Below are 21200 nucleotides of genomic sequence, written 5' to 3' on the forward strand. Positions count from 1 at the left end.
TTAGGTGAGTGTTGGCCCTGCTCTGGTTCCCACAGGTGTCCATGTGTCTAGGCTAGGGGTGGGGAAGGGAAATAGAGGCCACCAATTCCTTTGTTCCTAGAAAAATCTCCCAGTGATCGCTGCTTCTCTAGTACACACTCTGAGATCAATAAAATAAACCTCCTTCCTATATACCCCAGGTGGTTTTCTAACCACTGCTTCTGTGCTGTATCTCCATGGGGCTGTTTGTTGTGGTGTCTCTTTAAGGGGAGGGACTCAGTTTCCTCTTAGCCTTCCAACTTTCCCAGAGCTGAATCAGCCGCTTTTAAAGTTGCAGGTGTGAGGCCTTGCTGATTGTAAGAATTGGAGAAATTCTGCCCCTTAGGTTTTGAATGTCAAATGTCATTTTCCCTGTGCAGGTTCCCTTTGCCTGGGGTTTCTAGTGTGAGGGTCTGTTTCCCTTCCTTCTTTGAGTTTACGGAGTTCCTCCCTCCTGGAGACAGTCCCACAGGTCCATGTAACTCCTGACTGCATCTCTACCCTTCCTACACTCTTTGACATGACCTCATCTCTACATTTAGCTGTGGGGAGTCTATTCTGCCAGTTTTCAGGTCATTTCTGGGTTATTTACATCAATGTGGGTGTCATCTAGTTGTATCTGTGGGAACAGGTGAGCTTAGGCTCTTCCTACCCAAACATCTTCACCAGAAGTCCCACGTGGATTTATTTGAAAGGATAAGAACTTTTGGCCAAATGAGGCTTGAGATTTTTTTCTTCATTATTCCACAGTATATCTTCACTTAAATCAAACCAATTATGACAAGAAAGGGAAAACAAAAAACCCCATAAGGTCAGGACATGATTTTGGTTGGTCATTTTTGTCCCTCCATCAACAGCTGTCTAGGGTTTTAAAAGTTCCATTTCTTCCATGAGAAAGGAGGTAGGGAAAAAGGGAATTGTGTTCTAATTCCTGCTGAGAGAAGGACAACAGAGAAGCCAGAGTGGGAGACCAGAGGGGGAGCCCAGAGGCAGCCAAGGCCCCACTCTCCGTGTTCTTACCTCCTGCTACATCTTTCCACTCCCCTCCCTCATGTTGCTTCCTAGACACTACGCCTGATTTGCAGCAACTGGGATCTCTGAAATTTCCTTGGAAGACCCTTGGGAAATGCTAGAGGTTTTTAAGAAAATTAGAAAACACTGCATACACCTGTGGAAATGATCACTCAGTTTCCCTCAACATTTTCTTCCTCATTTTTTTCATATTTGTTTATTTACTTTGGGAGAGAGTGAGAGTGCACATGTGAATGGGACAGGGGCATATGCCAGGGCAGAGAGAGGAGGAGAGAAAGAACCCCAAGCAGGCTCTGCACTGTCAGTGCAGAGCCCGACATGGGGCTCGATCCCACAAACTGTGAGATCATGACCTAAGCCAAAATCAAGTTGGACACTCAACAGACTGTACCACCCAGATGTTCCCACCCCCATTTTTAAAAAAAAAATTTTTTTATTTCTTTCTAGGAGAGAGAGAGAGACAGCATGAGCAGGGGAGGGTCAGAGAGAGAGGGAGACACAGACTCTGAAATAGGCTCCAGGCTCTGAGCTGGCAGTCAGCACACAGCCCGACGCGGGGCTCGAACCCACGAACCGCGAGATCATGACCCGAGCGAAAGTCGGACGCTCAACCAACTAAGCCACCCAGGCGCCCCCCGCCCCCATTTTTTTTTTAAAGAAAGAGCCTGGGCTGCCCTTAAATTGTGCTTCCAGCTCCCCCTCTTCCCACCTGTGTGGCCTCAGAAACAATGACTCAGTTCCCTCTCAGTGAAAGATGGTTTCAAAGAGGATGAAATGAGTTTGTTTTTAAAACACTTCCCTGGTAGTCTGGTGGATAAAAAGTCCTCGAAAAAGAACTTCACTGTTGTTTTAGACTATGAACTCATAAAGTTTATCAACTAAGAAGTATGTAACTGCTATGCATAAAATAGTATTTTAGGGACAGAATATCCTAGGGTAACTCAAAAAGAAAATGCCTTGCATGATTTGGTTTTTAAAAAAGTGTTTATTTTGAAATAAACATGTCTTGGGCTCATTTCCTGTGAATGTGACAGGCAGCAGCACTATCCAAGCCCTACTTGAAGAGTAGTATATCTTACCTGCAGGCCTTCTTCCTAAATTGGATCATTTGAGTCATTCTGTTGAAAAATGAATGCAACCCCCTGCATGGCAGAAAAGTACAAATTCTGCCAGTGGACACTCATCTGCCTTTTTGTATGAGCTCATGACTTCTTTTTACGTCGCCTAGTTTTTCCTCTTGGCATCCTGTGGTACCATGAGCCTCAGGGGGTGGCTCGGAAGGGACACCAGAAGCCAAGCTTCCATGACTCTAAGAGAATTTGTGATGGCCTTACACCTTGTCCATCCTCTCCCATGACACATATTCATTGGTGTTTTAAGAAATTTCGGAATGAAGCCCTGTGAATACACAATGATTTCCTTTCAGCCCACCAGCTCAGATCAGTGGATTCTTATTGCCTCTGGGTCAGAAAGGTCAGTGACCTTCAACCAGGATCCAAAAGGTTGCCAGGAAAGCAGTAAGCGTTTTTCTTATGTAACAGTGAGGAAATGATCACCATGGTGTGTATGTATCATTATGTGAATTTATGCCATCTGCAAATGATCAGATTAGATAAAAGCTGCACACCACCATGTTATGCAATACGTAGTGTGTCATTATAGATTCTATTTTTGACCAACATCCTGAGATACTTAACGGATATTTAACTGCAATAAACTTTCTATAGATTTGTCATAGTTTGAGAAAAGTGAAAATAGGAATGTCACCTTAGCAGCAAATTTTAGTGTGGTAGAAAAAGCCCTAGAAAATCTATATTTGTATGCTAGCCTCCCATTTGGTGATGACCTCCCTGGTGGTGACCTTGAGCAAGTCATTGTACCCCATTCAAGCCTCATTTTCCTCATTTGTAAGTGAGCGTCAAAATATCTACACCACGGTGCTTGTGTGAGAGTTAAACAAGATAACGAATGTGGTTTTCTAGGACTCTTCTTAAGTGTTAGATTGAACTCATTTTAAATATATGTAACTTTAACCACATCAGAAAATTTTCATAATATATTGCTAAATGAGAATAGTAGGTTGCCATATTACTCATAATCTAAATTTTGTAATTAGATAGTCACATCACTGGATCCAGCCTGAAAATTTCCCTCACACTCTAGATTTGTATATATAACTGCCCACTTGACCTCTCTACTTGGACCTCAGATTTTTGTATATCTAGAACCAGATTCCAAATCTCCCCCTATTCTCACCCAAACTGTCTTTCCTCAGGCATCCTGCATCTCAGTTCCCTGTTTCCATCCTTCCAATCATAAAAACTAAAACTTTAGAACCATTCTTGATCCTTCTTTTTCTCTCCTGCTGCACTGCTCTGTGCAGAATCCTCCAGGGACTCCCCCTTCACTCAGAGTCAAAGCTAAAGCCTTCACAATGGTCCAGCGAAGCCTTACGTGATCTCACATCCCCAGCTCCGCAATAATTCCTGGCTCTCATCATTCTTTCCACCTCTATTCACTCTGCATCTGCCACACCGGCCTCTTGGTTGTTCGTCCGACAGACTAAGCCCAGTCCTGCTCCAACACCTTTGCACGGGCATCTCCCTGCCTGTCTCTCCCCAGCCGTCCATGTGATCTCCTCTTGACCAGTTTCACGTCTCATCTCAAATGGCACCTTCTCAGTGAGGTCTTTGCTGGCTCTCTACTTCATATTGCTACCCACCCACTCCCCACATTCTGTAACCCCCCTCCCTGCTTTATTTTGCTTCATGAAGCTTATCATATGATATTATCACTTGATGTGCCTCTGTGGGTATGTATGTGCATATAAACACACACATGCAAACACAAGCATATATGTACTTACTTGTTCATTGTTAGCCACTCCCCACTACCCTCCATAGGGATGGGATCTCTGTTTACCACTGCTCCAACCCCACTGTCCAGAGCAGTGGCTGACATAGAAAAAGCTCTCAGTAAGTTTTTTGGAATCAGTAAGTAAATTATTTATATTCATTCAACAAATGTTACTGAACCCCCACCCTATGCTAAACATTGTTCTAGAAACTTGAAATATCATAGTAAATAAAATAGACAAAGATGCTATTCTTATGAAGCCTTATTTTATATCTCTATCCCTATCTGTACATGTACATATATGTCCATGGGTACAGCTGCATATGCCTGTCTCTTTATCTACCTATCAAAAATGGGAAAGTGAATCATGATGGGATTATGGGTGGTTTTCCTTATTTGTGCTCTTCCATACTGTCTACATTTTCTAAATTGTCATATGATTACTGTTGTGATCAGAAGCAAATATGCAGATAGGAAAGAGGACAAAGGAACAGTTAAATGCAAAGGGAAACCTTGACATCTATCCTGTGTCCCTGTGAGCTCAAACATATAATGACATGTTAAACATTTATAGCCTTGCCCTTAACTGAGGCAGTGAGGCACTGAATTTAAGAGATTGCTAGAGACAAATTACCTGGATTTTAATCCTTACTCATTATGTGTGACCTTAATTAACCTCTCTCTATAGCTCAGTTTCTTCATCTGAAAATTGGAAATAATAAGAGTATCTTCATTATGGGTTGATGTAAGGTTTGAGTTAATACATGTAAGGTGCGTGGAACAGTGCAAGACACAGAATACTCAACTGGTGATAAGTACCATTATTGTTGGCATTATAGATATCCTTATCATTACTGAATGAAAAAGAGGAAGGATTTATTCCTTGTGGACCATCGCATTATGCATCTACTGGCTTCTCTTTAGAACTGAACTCTCACACGCACACATTTTAACGACTTATTTATAGTAAGGTCTTCCATTGGCAAATTCAGCAGGAATTAAAGATGAGTTCTGAGAATAGGAGCAGTCCACCCTGAGAAGCCCAGCTAGTCCTCACAGCTGTCTCCAGTGTGGTCTGTGGAAGCCAGTTTTCTGGCCACGTGAGTAGAGAGTCAGGGTATTGCCTCCTGTGCAGTGACAGAGAAAGAGCGTTGAAAATGAATCTGTCTAATTGGCACTCCAGTGTGAGTGCGTGGACGCCCGATGTGAAGTTCATTACCTTAACTAGAGAAATCATTACATTGTCTCAGAAAAAATAATTAATTCAGCCCCAGATCACATTTACAATTAATAACACTGTTGTGTATTGGGTAAACATATGTAATTCTTTGAAAAATGTATTCAGATGCTCTAGTCAGCCAAGTGGTTATACTTTCCCAAACTCAGCCTAAGAAATGCTTGGGGAGTTACTTATTTGTTCATTTGTTTTTCCCTCTCTGACTGTATGTCTAGCCCAAACCAATTACATTATTAATTGAAAATGTTCCCACTTAGCATTTTATCATCGTCATTTACCAATAAGTCAATTAAACCTTGATTGAGCATATTGCTTAATGCAGGAATAACTGTTTAGTCATCTGTGAATTCCACACTTCAGCAGTTGTATTTCTGAGGGTTAGGGATGTTTTCAAGGCAGCTACACAGAGGGCTGCAGGGTTTCCACATGAACCCCTGCTCTCCAAGGCTGAGACCAGAATGCTCTGAGGCAAGACTCCGTGACTCCATTTCCATTTCAACAGCTAAACAGAAGTGACAAACTACAAGTCTGGCTTAGTGTCTTAGGTGTGCTTTGTTTTCATATTTGACATTTGAATACTTCTTATTCTCAGTTTCACACAATACTTCACATTCTTTCCAAGGCTTTCAGTCACTACCTGCTCACTTGTAATTCGAAGAGAGGCAGCAGGGTAGCATGCCCGAGTGGGCACAGAGTCCCAGTCTGAAGGAAGTATCGGAGGCAGTCCGCTTCATTCATCTGGCTTCAGGCTGAATTGTACAATTAAGAGTCTGAACCGGCACAGTCCTCTACCCTCTCCGAGCAATTGAGATGTATGTGTGATAAATGAGGTGTGTTTGAACACCAGGCTAGAGTGCTTAGTTCTAGTTAAGCTCAGTCCATTTTTCATGTCAGGAATTCTCCCCTTAGGCCTCAGCTGAGCAGGAAACCCAGTCCTTTGATGAATATCAAATGATCATCGGCTGGTGACAATGCAGAGAGGGACTTAATCTGGAGGAGGTGCCCCTCATCACAGAAACAAAATGCCTCTGTGTGGGTCAAAGCTGCGACACAAACAAATATAGCCATCTGAACGGGGAAAGAGACCATATTAAAAAATTGACTTCATTAAAAGTACCTTTTTAGTGTTAGGGAAGAGGGTTAAAAGAGAAATCATGGTTGGGGTGGGGGTGCAGGTTAGAATGTCAGGAAAGAGGTAAATCAAAACTAAATATCAAACACAATCCATTAGTGTTGGAGATCTAGCGTCTTGTCCAGAAATGAAATGTAACCTAATTAACTTGAGGGGCTGAGACCTGAGCTGGGAGAAGGAAGAGGAAATTCTGGGGGGTTTCTGGAGGTTTTGTTCCAGAGGCAAGAAGCTTGCCCCAAATCTAGGCTGTGTATTAAAAGAGTTAAAAGCAGGGCTTTGGACTAACCAGGTGAGAGTTCAAGTCCTCCCTCTACCCATTACTTACTGTGTGACCCCAGTCAGTTTGCTGAACCTTTTGGTTTCCCATTTATAAACTAGGAAAAATGAAGACAGTGATAACAATGATAATACCTACATCAGAAAGGGGTTAAGATGCTTAAAGATAGTACACCTCTGTGGTGCCCGGTACACAGTGTCAATAACTTGGTTTCTGTGTTGTGTTGTGTGCAGAGTAGAATAGGAGACAAACAAGTGCAAAGAGGCTCATCTTCCTCTTGATTCAAGGAAACAAGTTGCCACTAAACTTGTTTTAGCCCCTTGAAATGTTAGCAACAGAATTAAGGCATTTTGCCCTTGGCTCTCCCTTTCCAAAACAGCGCTTCTCTGAGCTTTGCACCCCCTCCGAAGTTCTCTCTTATGCTTCCTTATTTCCACAATTGTGATCCTAGTGATTGCATGCTTTCATATTCAGATATTTTCTTTTCATTTCCCTTTGAGTCTGGGCTCCCGCTGAGCGATGCATTGTGTTCTTCTGTCTGCTGGGATTTGAGAGGGCCTTGGGCCGGGGCCAAACAAATCATTTTGTCTGAAAGGGCCTGAGGCTTTTCATTTTGAATTTCTACTCTTGATTGCTCATTATCTTGCAGGGCATTTAGCCCCAGCTCTGCCCTTTCTAAATTGAATGAAAATAGACAAGGTCCCAGCCTCCAAGACTTCACAATCTCACACTATTCAAACGGATACAGACCAGACGTAACCCAGGCAAACAAGTTTTGAAAAACTGCAGAAATTAGCTTGTAAGTGCAGACTGGGAAAGCGTAAGGGATGAACACACTTAGGGCTTGGCGGGTGGGCTCACTGTTTAGCAAGGGTGGGAGTGGGGGGAGAAGAATTCTCTCCTCCACCTTTCTCTCTATTGAACACTTGGGTTTTTGTCCTATACTTGGCCTTCTGACACAAAAGTTAATAAAGACAAAAGTTTGTAGCCTTCAAAATTAGAACTGTTGGACAAATATCAGAGCATGTGCACTATGCATGCAATATGACATTTTCCTGAATGCTGAAGATGGAAAATAGCAAACCTTGATGGTCTGCAGTTTCTCTTTCGTGACTATTCTCTCCTTCTTTCCTGTCGTGTTTAGAACAAATGACAGGGTGGAAGGAGAGTGAACTTTGAATGATTGAGCAGAAGTGGAAAGCATAGAAGGATGATACTAGGGGACGGCGGAGGGAGAAAATCTAGAATTGTTCATTTAGTCACTGATTTGTTTGTCTCCTCTGCTGAAACAGGAACACCTTAACGGCAGGGACTCTGCAGGCCTGCTCAAGCTCAATGCTGTACCCGTAGCACCTACAAGGGCCTGGTGTATGGTAGATGCTCAATAAACAACCATTAAAGAATAAGGAAATAGAGAACAGAATTTTCGACCTCCTGAGGTTGTGAGGTTGATAAGGACAGGCCATCATGGCCCCACTGCAGTGGCTAGTATGCTGGCGGCATGTCCCGCTCTCAGCAGCCGTAATGTCCTCCTAGGAGGTTGTCTGGGGGAGAAGTCCACATCAGGACTTGAGCATTGCCAGCATCTCATTTCTGAAATTCACAGGAGAACAACCCCGGCCTGCAGCAAAGACTGCCGCAGCACCGCCCTGAACCCATGTTTAGAGCTATTATTTGGAATCCTCACCTGACCAGGAAGGGAATCTAGTATCTCTGCATCTTAATTTTAATAACATTCAAATAGGAATCTCCTTTGCTCCCTGTGACCTCTCGTGTGGCATACAGGTTGTGTGTGTCTCATTTTAAAGTCTCACTGCATTTAAATTTAAACCACATAGCTCTCACAAATATTATTATTTAACTACTGAGAATTCGCATATCGTGAGCAGAAGGAAAGGACCTAGTCCCTGGAGTGTTACAGGAAGCCTCCAAGAGAAGGAAAAAGTCAATTGTGTCACTGTGGCTAATCCACTACCTGGGCAGGGGGATTAGATTCTTTTTTTAATGTTTGTTTATTTTGAGAATATGCACACCTGAGCAGAGGGAGAGGCAGAGAGAGAATCCCAGGCAGGCTCCCCACTGGGAGCCCGATGTGGGGCTCAATCTCATGAACTATGAGATCATGACCTGAGTCAAAATTAAGAGTCAGCCGGGTGCCCCAGCTTAATTAGATTCTCGAATTGAAATGGAAAAGTGATAGAGATCTCTATAGTTCATAAAAGTTATTGCCTGAATGATGAGTACCTTTCACAATCCCCGTCCCCCGCCCCAGTAAGTGGGATCTCAGAGTTATCTGATTGACTTAACACTGAGTGTTTATAGAAGAAGTTGTCTAGAGAACATGAAGAAGCAATCATCCCTGCTCAAAAAAAAAAAAAAAAAAAGGATAATTCAAAAATTATAGCTGGTGCTATTTTAGAAGCTGGAAATTTTGAGGCGACTCTATTTCCTTTAACAATTTGCCATATAACAACATCATCATGAAGCCTTGAGAGGGGCCCGTGTGTCACTTTCTCTCCTTCCAGGCTCCAGCGCCTTGGACAGATAAGCCAGAAATGAAAAAGAACTATGTCATAATTCATTTGTAAACATAGGAGACATGTCGGCCCCCGCCAACCCCAACATCTTGAAATTTGACGATCTTCTATCAAAAAAATGAACAAGGTAGAATTTTTGGTGACACAATTTCTCCATAGGGTCCCTTCCTGCATCCTGAAACCCCAACACTCTCATCAAAGCTGCTTTCGAAGTTGTGTTTGTGCGTGTGTTTGGGCTTTTGCAGTTACCCCTAAGCCCTGGCTGTGAAATGAAACGCTCTAGCACTTGCAGGTATCATGAAAAAGGTGGGATGGAAACAGGGTAAGATTGCCCAATATAGCAAATAAGAACACTAAATAGTGTTCCCACTTCAATGTGGACTTCACACAAGTCACAAATTATTTTTTCAAGGAGTTTAAGGATCCTTCCTTGCAAACTTTGGATGTACGTATATCAAAAAATTAAGCCATTGTTTGTCTGAAATTCAAATTTAACCGGGCATCCTGTATTTTCTCTGGCAACCCTGGAAGGTGGTTTCCTGGGTAGGGAGTCCTTCCTATGCCCCTGAAATCTCAGTGAATGCAGCTATTCATGAAAGGGACCCCGCCCTTCCCAGCCACCCAAAGCCAGCCAGTGTCTTCAGATGAAAAACAATTCTACCCTTTGTTGTCATCATTGTTAGGAGAGAGGGTGTTTACCTTTATTTGCACATAAAGTTTGCCTTGGAAAGCGGCTCAGTAGAATGGATAGAGCACCCACTTTGGCTTCAACATGTCGTGGATGGAATTCCAACTCTGACGTCTATTTGCAGCGTGATCTCACACTAAATATCTGTTCTGCATCCCTCCCAGATTAGAATGAGAATTAAAAGGAAAACTGAAGTAGGGCGCCTGGGTGGCTCAGTTGATTAAAGGTCTGACTCTTGATTTCGGCTCATCTCATGATCCCACTGGTCTTGGGTTCAAGCCCTGAATCAGGCTCTGTGCCCTGACCCCATGGAGCAGGCTTGGGATTCTCCCTCTCCTCTCTCTCTGCCCCTACCTTGCTCATGCTCTCTCTTTTTCTCTCAAAAAAAAATGAATACACTTAAAAAAAAAAATAAATCTACTAACCCAACACCCAGTATATAAGACTGGTCAATGTGGCCTACGGTGTGCCCCTTAGCAAAGGAAATCATGGAATTACTGTATCCCCAGACTTCTTGGAAAAGCATCAGTGGGTAGATTTTCTTGGTACAGGTCTTTGTTTCTTTCTTTAATATTCTTTTTTTTAAATTTTTTAAAATGTTTTTTTATTTATTTCTGAGAGAGAGAGAGAGAGAGAAAGCATGAGCAGGGGAGAGCCCGGCGCAAGGCTGGAACCCACGAACCATGAGATTATGACCTGAGCCGAAGTCAGACACTTAATCTACTGAGCCACCCAGGCGCCCCTTCTTTAATATTCTTATTGATGTATAATTTATATATGGTAAAGTGCACAGATATTCAGTGTAAACTTGATGAATTTTTTCTTACACATTTACACTTGAAACACTGGCAGTTCAAGACCTAAGAACATTTCCATCTCTCCACCTGCTAACCTCATACCTCTTCCCAGTCAGTGCCCCCTCCCCAGAAGTAACCACGCTTCTGATGTCTGTTACTGTGGATTAGTTTTCCCTGTTATTAAGGTTCTCATAAGAGAAACTAAACATTTCATGTTTGAGATTCATCTATGTTATTGTCTATCAGTAATTTGAGCTTTGCGTTTCCATATGATATTCCATTATATGAATATGCCATGGTTTATTTATGTGATTTGTTGTTAATGGACATAAGGATTGTTTCCAGTTTTGAGTTCTTAGTAATCAGGCCACCATGAACATTCCTGTTCATATCTTTTTGTGAGCATGTATTTGTTTCTCTTAAATAAATGCACATGAGGGAAGAGCTGAGTCATAGGATCTCTGAGTTCTCTCTCCAACTCCAGGTGGAGTAAAAGTTCATTACTTGCATTGTAAATTTGAAAATAGGTTTTAAAAAGGAGGAGGTAGAACAGAATTAAATAAGAAAGGGAAAAAGGAAGGAACTACCAGCCTAGGTCCTTCATCAAACCTCATCAGACATCGATACATATTTCAACTCATTTTACTGTAGGAGAAGCCCCTGAATTTAGAGGGAGAGCTTCTTCAAGACAATTCAGAAAACAGAATCCACAGGGAATCTGAGGTCTTATGCACTTAGTCATCTAGTGGTGATAGAGTGAATTTATCAATTAATAATTATTTGATTTAAGAAAACAATGGTAGTTTTGACTTACATAAAATTTATGTTCAAATCTATACCTTCATTTGCCTTACATGAATCTTCACAGTATTTTTGTCCATTCTCAAGTTGCCCCATCTCATTGTAGCAGATTAACCTTAGAAATATATAAGTACTTCATAGACCAATCATGTTTGAAGGCCAAAGATATACTCAATGCCAGTACAGTTGTTTCCATTTGGGAAAGAAATAAAATATATTGAATTTCATGTAAAATAAAGTTTTCATAAATGGGACCATCTAGTGATGCCCGTTTGAACTCCCTTGGACAATCTCTGCTTCTTACCGTGATTTCCCGGCGCAGGGCCCAGCTTCCCCCTCCTGGGTTAGGACGCTGGGTGCTGCTGCATCTGGCCTTAGGAGAGGGGGAGGAGTTGACCGCGAAGCCGAACCCCCATCTGCACTTACTCTCCTCTGACTGCTGTACTGAACTCCACAGGTCTGGGCGGCCCATTCTCAAAGCTCCTCCGGGAGGGAGGCCTGTGGGACAATGTCAAGGAGAAGTAGCAGAGCCACCAAAACAAGAAGTGTTGCGAATAAGGCTCTGCGACGTTAAGAATGTGGTTGTAAAGTGCAACCCTTTGTACATTGTTATGAAATGTATTATTCTGCCTGAAATTTTATTTTCAACATTTATTTATTTTTGAGAGACAATGAGAGACAGAGCATGAGCAGGGGAAGGGGCAGAGTGAGAGGGAAACACAGAATCTGAAGCAGGTTCCAGACTCAGCTGTCAGCACAGAGCCCGATGAGGGGCTTGAACCCATGAACTGTGAGATCATGACCTGAGCCGATGTGGGATGCTTAACTGATAGAGCCACCCAGGCACCACTGAAAATGTTTTGTTTGTTTGTTTTTTAAGCCCTGAATTAATCAGTACCAAAAGCCTGGTGCCAGGATTATACAATGAAGCATTGAGAGGATATGTTTATAATGCTATAGGGCACTAGGAAGGATGGGGTTCTGGTATGGAATTTGTTCAAACTCTATCTGGTAGAAACTGGGGTGCTAGACTGAACAGGTCACTGAACAAGGAGGGAGGTATAAGACAAAAGAGGCCAAGGGTTGGTCCCTGACCTCTCAGATTTAAAAATTAAAGCACTGGGGCGCCTGGGTGGCTTAGTCGGTTAAGCGTCCGACTTTCACTTAGGTCATGATCTCACAGTTCGTGAGTTTGAGCCCTGCGTTGGGCTCTGTGCTGACTGCCAGCTCAGAGCCTGGAGCCTATTTCAGAGTCTGTGTCTCCCTCTTTCTCTCTAACCCTCCCCTGTTCACACTGTCTCTCTCTCTCTCCTAGAAACAAATTTAAAAAAAAAAAAAAGAATATTGGTTAGAAAACATCATGGCCCGGAAGGCAGCAGACTCAAGTTCAAGTCTCCAAGTTGCCACTCTGTGACTCTGTGAATAGCAAGTAACCTCTTGAGCTTGAGTTTCCTTAGCTGAACAAGTTGGGGTCAACAGTGGCCATCACAGGATCACTGTGAGGCTCAAGTCAAATGTGAAGTTCAACAACTGTTGATTCCTACCTCCCCCCAGCACCCCCGCAATCTATTTTTCTGCTCAAATACCCTGAGCAGATCAGTACATTATTCCTTCCTGTGGAGATTGTCTCACATGCTGACTGTGACTATTTAGAGAAAAATAGGCTCCCTCGGACCAGGGTCTACAGCAGCCTTTGAGAACCACAATTTGAAAGGGTTGGTGGGAGATTCTGGGCAGACTTATCCCATGTGAAAAAGAAATCAGGGGAACTGGGGCTTAAATTAATTGCAATGTTAATCAATTTGAGTAAGACCCAATTAAACCTTCCCTCTCATTTTCACAGGATTTTACATATGCTAAATCCTCAGTGTAGCCAATAGATGTTGAAATGAATTACAATGGTGATTCTAACTCTGTGTGCAATAGGGTCAGAGCCCAAGCCAATTTTCCTCACAAAAACTTCCTTGATGACCAGGAGGCGATGAAAACAAGGATGCCGGATCTATAAATCTTTGCTCCTTAGAGAACACTCAGAATGGTTTCAAACTTATTTTATTGCCCCGAAGTGTTGATAAAGCCTTGTGATTGTTTCATTTTTTCCTTCATTAAACAAACGTTCATCGACCATCTATGCCAGATGAGGCACAAGGCTTCATTCAGGTGAATTACTTGCAACAAGCCCTCACTGGGCTCCTGCAAACCAGACTCACAGTCATTTATTACAATAATAGAATGTAGGGGCGCCAGGGTGGCTCAGTCCACTCAGCGTTTGACTTCAGCTCAGGTCATGATCTCACGGTTCATGAGTTCTAGCCCCATGTTGGGTTCTGTGCAGACAGCTCACAGCCTGGAGCCTGCTTCGGATTCTGTGTCTCCTCTCTCTGCCCCTCCCCAACTCATGTTCCGTCTCTGTCTCTCTCAAAAATAAATACACGTTAAAAAATTTTTTTTAATAAAAAAGTAATAGAATGTGAAAAGAGAGGTTATGGATTGGCTACAACATCCTGGAGAACACAGAAATGAGGACAATTTAGAGGAGAGAGGAATTTCTTCATAGAGGGGAAAAAATTTGGAGAGAATAACACTGAACAGGGTATTTTGGGTAGTTGAGAGTATGGCTTTGGATAAGTTATTTAACCTCTCTGTGCCTCAGCTGTACAATGAATTAAAATATTTCTTTCCTAAGACTGTTGTCAAGATTAAATGAGTTAAGCTGGTGATTTGTAGACTTGAGTGTGCATCAGAATCACCTGGAGGGTTTGTTAAGACAGATTGCTCTGCATCAGTTTCTGATCCAGTCTATCTAGGGTGAACCTCTAGAGTTTGTCTTTCTAGCAAGCTCCCAGGCAATGCTGATGCTGGCACAGGATGCTACACTTTGAGAACCACTGAGTTCTGAATTAATACAGGTAAGGGGCTCAGGACAATTCGTGGCACATGGCTAACAATGTATGTGAGCAATTATGTATGAGCTTTTGAGCTAGATTTAAAAGGATGAATAGGAGTTTTCCAGGTGGAGGAAGACCCTCCAAGAACAAGAACTCTCTAATCAAAGGACACTGTAGGCAAAAGAAATAGCACAGCATTTCAGGGAGAAACCAGAGATTGATTGGGTATAGCTGGAATGTAGGATGGCTTGGGGTGGGAGAACGCCAAGACGAGGCTGTGAAGGAACATTAAAGAATGGTTTGTGAATGCCTGTCCGTGCCCAGAGAGGCTTCAAATCCTGACTTGATGAGCCCCTTATATTAGTTCTCTCTGGCCTTCTCTCTCTTACAAGGCATCAGCTATTGGAACTCAGGCATGAGATGTTAGTGCCTCTTAGGCACCTAGTGAGATTTCACTACTACTGTTGCTTGTTTACTGCTTTTGCCTCTGGGTCACATGTTTCTTAGCACAAAGGTAAATCTGTGTCAGTTCTACAGGGCGGCAACTGACCAGTTAGCAACTTCCTAACTCGGAAAACACATGAGCCCTGAGCTTCTAGGCCAAACACAAGATTCAAGGCAACTGAGCAGCTGAAACTGTCTCCTTCTGTTATTTCATCCCAACAGAACAGGGCAAATCCACAAAGCAATTTTATCTACTGAAAAACAATTACAGCCGATGTGGGGAGAACACCACAGAAGCCTTGGAAATTTCCTGAGAGCCAGGGTATATGATATCGGGACAGATTTAATCTCTCTTGTTGCAGCCTATATTTAAATGGAGAGCTTAATCTCATTTTTATTTTCCGTAAAGAATAATTTGGAAAGGCTTCCGGGAAGGGAGGGTCAAAAATACTCTCAGAGCTCAAGGGGGCCTCCCCATAAAGACAAAAAAAAAGGAGAAATGCAAAAGAAAGGCTACAAAAGCTGAGTGCTTTTAAATGTTTATATCCTATAAATCTTCCCTGTTAACATAAAACATAAGTGTCAAATAATTGTCAGTCATAGAACAACAAAAGAATTTATGTTAAAAAAGGAAAACACTTTTTTAAGATAAGCTATACTGTTGGGCACTTGGGTGGCTCAGTTAAGCATCCAATGCTTCGGTTTGGCTCAGGACATGATCTCACGGTTTGTGAGTTCAAGCCTTGCGTCAGGCTAGAAACTGCTTGGGATTTTTCTCTCTCCCTCTCTCTCTGCCTTTTCCCCCACATGCATGCACGCGTGCTCTTTCTCTCGCTCTCAAAATAAATATATAAACTTTTTTTTAAAAAAAGAGATAAGCTGATGTTAGGTTGTGTGATGAAGATAATTTTTGTCCATCTTTTCTACGTCTCTCTGGGACTGTAAGAGGAACGTCAAAGGTCTAAATATGACCTTTCCTGGTCATTGGCCCTGGACCAGATGGCCTTTCTTGACCCCACTGTCGTAGGCCTTGATGAGCAAAAACAAAAAGAATTTAACTCGCCTGAGGTATTGACCAGAGAAGGAGGTTGTAAGGGCTTCTGCTGAATCTGTAGCAGTCAGATGAGAGATGGGCTCCCTGGCTGTGTCTGTCCTGTGTGAAAATGGAGGGGGTTGTTGAAGATCCAGAAGAAAGAAACAGTCAAGAGGAGCCAAAAAGCCTGGGATAGACTCTTCACTGGGCAAGTCACCCAACGTCTCAGTTTCTTCATCTGTAAAATGGGAATAACGGTACCTGTCTTACAGAGTTGTAGTGAGGGTTAGAGGAGTTAGGTCTTAAATGTCACACAATAGCCCGTGACGACATGTTTGCCAGCTGAGTGGCCTTAGGAAATTCACTTAACATCTCTGGGCCTCAGTTTTCTCAGAAAACAAGGAGGGAGGGTGAGTTTATCTCTGAAAAGCTTCCTGTTCGTACTCTTTGATCGTGTGACCCCGCTGTGAATTTGCTGCCCTCAAGTAGGAAGAGGAATAAGGGATGGACGGGAGCAAAGACCACGGTGGCCTCCTCCCCTCACGAACTTTGGCCACGGGTTTCTGAACGACTTGAGAGCTTGAACCACACTCCGAGAACATTTTACTTGCCTTGGGAAACTTGATTTGTTCATGACTGTTTGTACATAGCAATGTTTGTTTGTCAAACATCAAGTTGTAGAAGGTACCCCAATATTGAGGTTTAATTCCTGCCATGAGATCATTCCAGCCAAAAAGACTTCTGTGGGGGAAACTGCAGCAGAAACAACAGCCTGCATGGTCAAGTGGGAAGAAAACCTAGAGGCAGGATTCTATCCTCCGCAAGCTGTCAGCATCGCCGAGTGCTGGGGGCCAGTGGCCCTTTGTCCTTCTCACTAGAAACAGGCGGCAGAGCGCTATGGTGAGTGGCACTGACTTCGGTCCCACTGAGACCCATGCAGGTCCCCTGCTCTGCCCCTTATGGCAGTTACTCAAATTTGCCAAGCCTCACTTTCCCTATGTGTAACGTAGGAGTATAAACAGTACCCACTTCTTTTTTTTTTTTTTTTAATATTTTTATTTATTTCTAGGAGAGAGAGAGAGAGAGACAGCGTGAGCAGGGGAGGGTCAGAGAGAGAGGGAGTCNTTATTTCTAGGAGAGAGAGAGAGAGAGACAGCGTGAGCAGGGGAGGGTCAGAGAGAGAGGGAGTCACAGACTCTGCAACAGGCTCCAGGCTCCGAGCTGGCAGTCAGCACAGAGCCCGACGCGGGGCTCGAACCCATGAACCGTGAGATGATGACCTAAGCGAAAGTCAGACGCTTAACCGACTAAGCCACCCAGGCGCCCCAAACAGTACCTACTTCTAAGTTTTGTAAAGGTTAGATATTTTTAATGTAGGCTAAGTGCTTAGCTTGCTGTTCAGAGAAGTGAGCTCTTGTGACAGGCAATATAAATTAAAAATGTCAAACCAATATCATTCCTGTGATATAAATATATAAGATCTATATTCAGTATGTAAGTGTCCCTCACTTCTCCCTTTGTGGACTGTTGCACTGATACACTTTAATTTTGTGTTCAGAGTCCATCAGATAAGGCAAAATAATAATGTAGTAATGCCTAGGGACACCTGGGTGGCTCAGCCAGTTAAGCATCTGACTTCAGCTCAGGTCATGATCCTGTAGTTTGTGAGTTTGAGCCCCACATTAGGACTCTGTGCTGGCAGTGCAGAGCCTGGAGCCTGCTTCAGATTCTGTGTGACTCTCTCTGCCCCTCCCCCTACTCATGCTCTCCCTCTCCCTCCCTCCCTCCCTCCCTCTCTCTCTCTCTCTCCCTCTCCCTCCCTCACACACACACACACACACACAAAAGTAAACATTTTAAAAAACCTTTTTAAAATAACGTAGTAATGCCTTGCATTAAGATGCTCACGGGTCACAAAGCAATTTCAAGTGTATCATCTTCCATCTTCAATAACTTGAATTTCTTCAAAGAAGAGACTAACTCTAGTTTGCAGGGCTGGTGAGGAGCAGAGCAGGGAATAGAATGCAGTTTGTCCCCACTCTGTTCCTTGCAGAAGGCCACAACCCTTCTCTGCAGAGCTTACAAAGCTCTCCTATTTCTTACAAAGCAGTTTCTCATTCCCAGACGCTCTGATGGAAGTGGGGCTGATGTTATTGCCTCCATTTGTTAGGTGAGGAAACTGATGCTCTGGAAGATGAATGACTTTCCCAGCATCAGAGACAAGACCAGAACCTGATCATTGTCTCGTGACACAAACAGAAATATAATAACCAAATCAAAACAATATGATAAATGTTATATTGTTATGACATATAAATGTTATATTCCTTTTCAAATGACTATTCCTTTTCAAACAACTATAAAATGTTGTGGGGACCCAGGGGTGAAAGGAAATATTATGTCTGTGTGTGTGGTACATGTACAGCTATGTATTGTCCAGGGGAGGATTCCCAGAAGAACACTGGAATCATAATTTGAAGGATAAGTAGGCACTTGAAGGAAGAGTAGGTGGTGGGGAAACCAAGTTGCAAAGAACAGAAGCTTGACATACTTTTTCTGGTGAGGCAGAAAATTCTGTATGCCTTGAATTCAGTGTCTTACATTTTGAGGATGCTTTAATTTATTCTTTTAACAGTTCTTTATTGAGTATCTACTATGTGTGGGGCTCTGTAAGCTTGAGGTCCCTGTCACGTCCGCAGGGTATCCATAGGAGGTTGGAAATGCCAAATGGAACTGAAGAGTAGAGGCAGTATGTGAGCAATAGCAGAAGGCACTGGGGTAGATGATGTCATACTCAGGAGGAGAGCTGAGGACAGGTCCTTGCCTCCAATCTTTACAAGGGAGACAGAAGAGGTAGGGTCAGCAGAGATAGAAAGCAAAAAGTTCAGGGTGCCTGGATGGGTCAGTCGGTTAAGCGTCCGATTTCGACTCAGGTCATGATCTTACGGTTCGTGGATTCGAGCCCCACATCGGGCTCTGTGCTGACAGCTGCTCAGAGCCTGGAGCCTGTTTCTGATTCTGTGTTTCCCTCTCTCTGACCCTCCCCTACTCACGCTGCCTCTCTCTCTCTCCCTCCCTCCCTGTCTCTCAGAAATAAATTTTAAAAAAAAGCAAAAAGTTCAGAGACCGCAGAGGACAATCAGGAAACAGGATGAATGGGCAGGTGAGACCAGCATTATAACATCCTGTGGGGAGTTAAGACCAAGATGAGGAGATAGTCATAGGAAAGCACTGCTGGGAGGTCACCTCTGGTTTTAATGGGCACAGTTTTAATTAAGTCGAAGGGAAGAAGCTAGACAGCTGTCAATAATGGGAGAGTAAGGAGTGATGGGAGGCAAGGAAGGAAAGCCTCTGAGATCAGACGACTATCAGTAAGCCTGACTGGGAGGAAAAGGGAGAGTCTGGGGGCAGCCAAGGGCAATGGGAGGGCTAAGAATACGACTGAGGAAAACCCAAGACACTGGACACGAGAAAGGAGATAATAGACTAAGGACCCAAGGAGATAGAAGGAGACTTGGACAAAGACATTGGTCGATAGAAGTAAGGACACTTTTTCCCCAGATAGGGGTAGGACTCTTGTTTTGTTGCAAATAACAGCAACGGTAGAAAGTAATCACTAGCTTGCATCATGAAACAAGCTACTTGAACAAATAAGGGAAGTTAATTGGCTCAATAACTGAGATGTCTAAGGATGGATCTAGTTTTAAGAGCAGAGGGATCAAGAGGATTAGGACTTAATCTCCCTCCATTTCTGAGTTCTCTGTGTCTCTGTTCGTACCCTCAGGCACGGAGGCTCTCAGGAGGCACACTCTCATTTGAATACAATTTTCACAGCTAATTCTTATTAGCCAACTGAGTTCACGTGCTCATGCCCGACCAATGATTCCAGTTAGAGGAAAAGGAGAACTGATTGGCTTTGGCTGGTCACCTGCCTCTCTCGAGTTAGTGGTGGGATGGGTCCCTCCTAAGCCATGTGTCAAAGAGTTCTTGAGAAAAACCAGGGTGCCGTTAGCAGAAAAGTGGGGAAGGATGCTGGGTCAGTAAAACGCATAGAAAACAACAACAGAGAGGTTGAGGATACTTTGGAGGAGGGGATCCTGAGGAAGTCCAAGCTGGCTGGCGTCTCTGCCTTGTGTGTGTGAGGTAAGAGTGAGGGGGAATGAAAGTTGACAAAGTGAATTGACAACGAATGAAAGAAATGCCTGTCATGAGATGAAAGAGGTCCCATGGCAGAGGTGGAAACACCGTTATGTGTAGGAGACAGAGAAGCAAAGAAAACTCAAGCCACAGCAGCCAGGAATATAGCTCTTCAATTTCATTACTTAAGAAAGGCCCAGTAAAGATTCCAGAACAAACTAAGCTCATGGAAAGTGCTGAGAAAAGCTGGTTTATTCTCGGTGTGTCTCCCTATTTTTATAACTTACCCCAACTTTTCTTTGGGCAGGAACGGTTGGCCCCAGTAGTGTTGCACAGAGAGAGACACTGTCAGTGTAAATATTCATGGGAAAGTCTCCAGGGAGGTGCTATAGAAGGTGTTGGTGAGCAGTGTGCCTGGCTTTCTGAATAAGGATGATTAATGTGCATGTGGACATGCAGAGAGCCTTTATCTTCGGGACACACTTCAAAAATAATTTAAAAAAAAAAACAAAGCAGATTATGAGGAAAATAGATATTATGGAACCAAGTTGTAGGAACAGACTCAGGAGGGAAGTAAAGGCTATAAGCTCTTCAGAATTGGAACGTCCCAGAGCTTTGAAGTAGAGATTATCCACATTTGAGTCTGCCAGAGAGGACACTCCCATGATCCCAGAACCAAACATGGAGGAGGTGGGGGTTCTGAGAAGCTGCTCCACATGTAGAGTCCACACAGAAAGAAGGCAAGTGCTTCCAGCCCAGTGCTTGAAGGAGGCCCCCTGACCTCACTCACGCCAGAATTTTGCCCATGTATTTGGGTGCTGAACTACGTAGGGATGTTTGGGTTTTCCAGAAAACATGCTCCTTCAGGCTGGCCTGTCTCGTCTCAGCCCTTCAGTCCAATTTAAACCCTGTCCCCTCCACAAACCCTTCTTTGGACACCCCTGGCTCAGGCTTCCCTCGCCCCTCATCTGAACTCCAGCAGTACATTACTCATTCAACACTCAGATGGGGTCCTGCTTGGCTGTTTCCCTTCTGTGTGCATCCACCCCATCTGCCCAAGGGGAGTCCTAGAGTCCTAGATAGCACAGTCCTTGACTGGTTAATTTTGGGGTCTCTGGAACCCAGCACAGTGTCTGGCTGATAGCTGATGCTCAGAACATGTTTACTGGTCAGATTTTCCCATGCTTCAAGGTGGCTCTGAGCCCAGGAACTAGGAGAGCCAAGAACCAAGCCGGTCTCAACCACAGCCTGCAGTAGAGGACCGAGAACAGAAAGAGGGGGGCCCAGGAGAGAAAATAGAATGCCTCCAACACCTTGAACAGC

General features: G+C 43.6%; 1 protein-coding gene across 1 annotated transcript in view; it reads left to right on the top strand.

Moving 5' to 3' along the window:
• Positions 1-8019: 8019 nt before the first annotated feature.
• KCNAB1 (potassium voltage-gated channel subfamily A member regulatory beta subunit 1) overlaps positions 8020-21200 on the top strand; it is a 190908-nt gene continuing 177727 nt past the window's right edge. Inside the window, exons 1-3 of the mRNA XM_039236026.1 lie at positions 8020-8073; positions 9335-9411; positions 16470-16640. Coding sequence (XP_039091957.1) covers positions 8020-8073; positions 9335-9411; positions 16470-16640 — 302 coding nt within the window. The remainder of the gene's footprint in view (positions 8074-9334; positions 9412-16469; positions 16641-21200) is intronic.

This window comes from Hyaena hyaena, unplaced genomic scaffold (assembly GCF_003009895.1).
Source record: "Hyaena hyaena isolate Hyena2069 unplaced genomic scaffold, ASM300989v1 scaffold_105, whole genome shotgun sequence".
In the NCBI taxonomy this organism is placed as follows: Eukaryota; Metazoa; Chordata; class Mammalia; order Carnivora; family Hyaenidae; genus Hyaena; species Hyaena hyaena.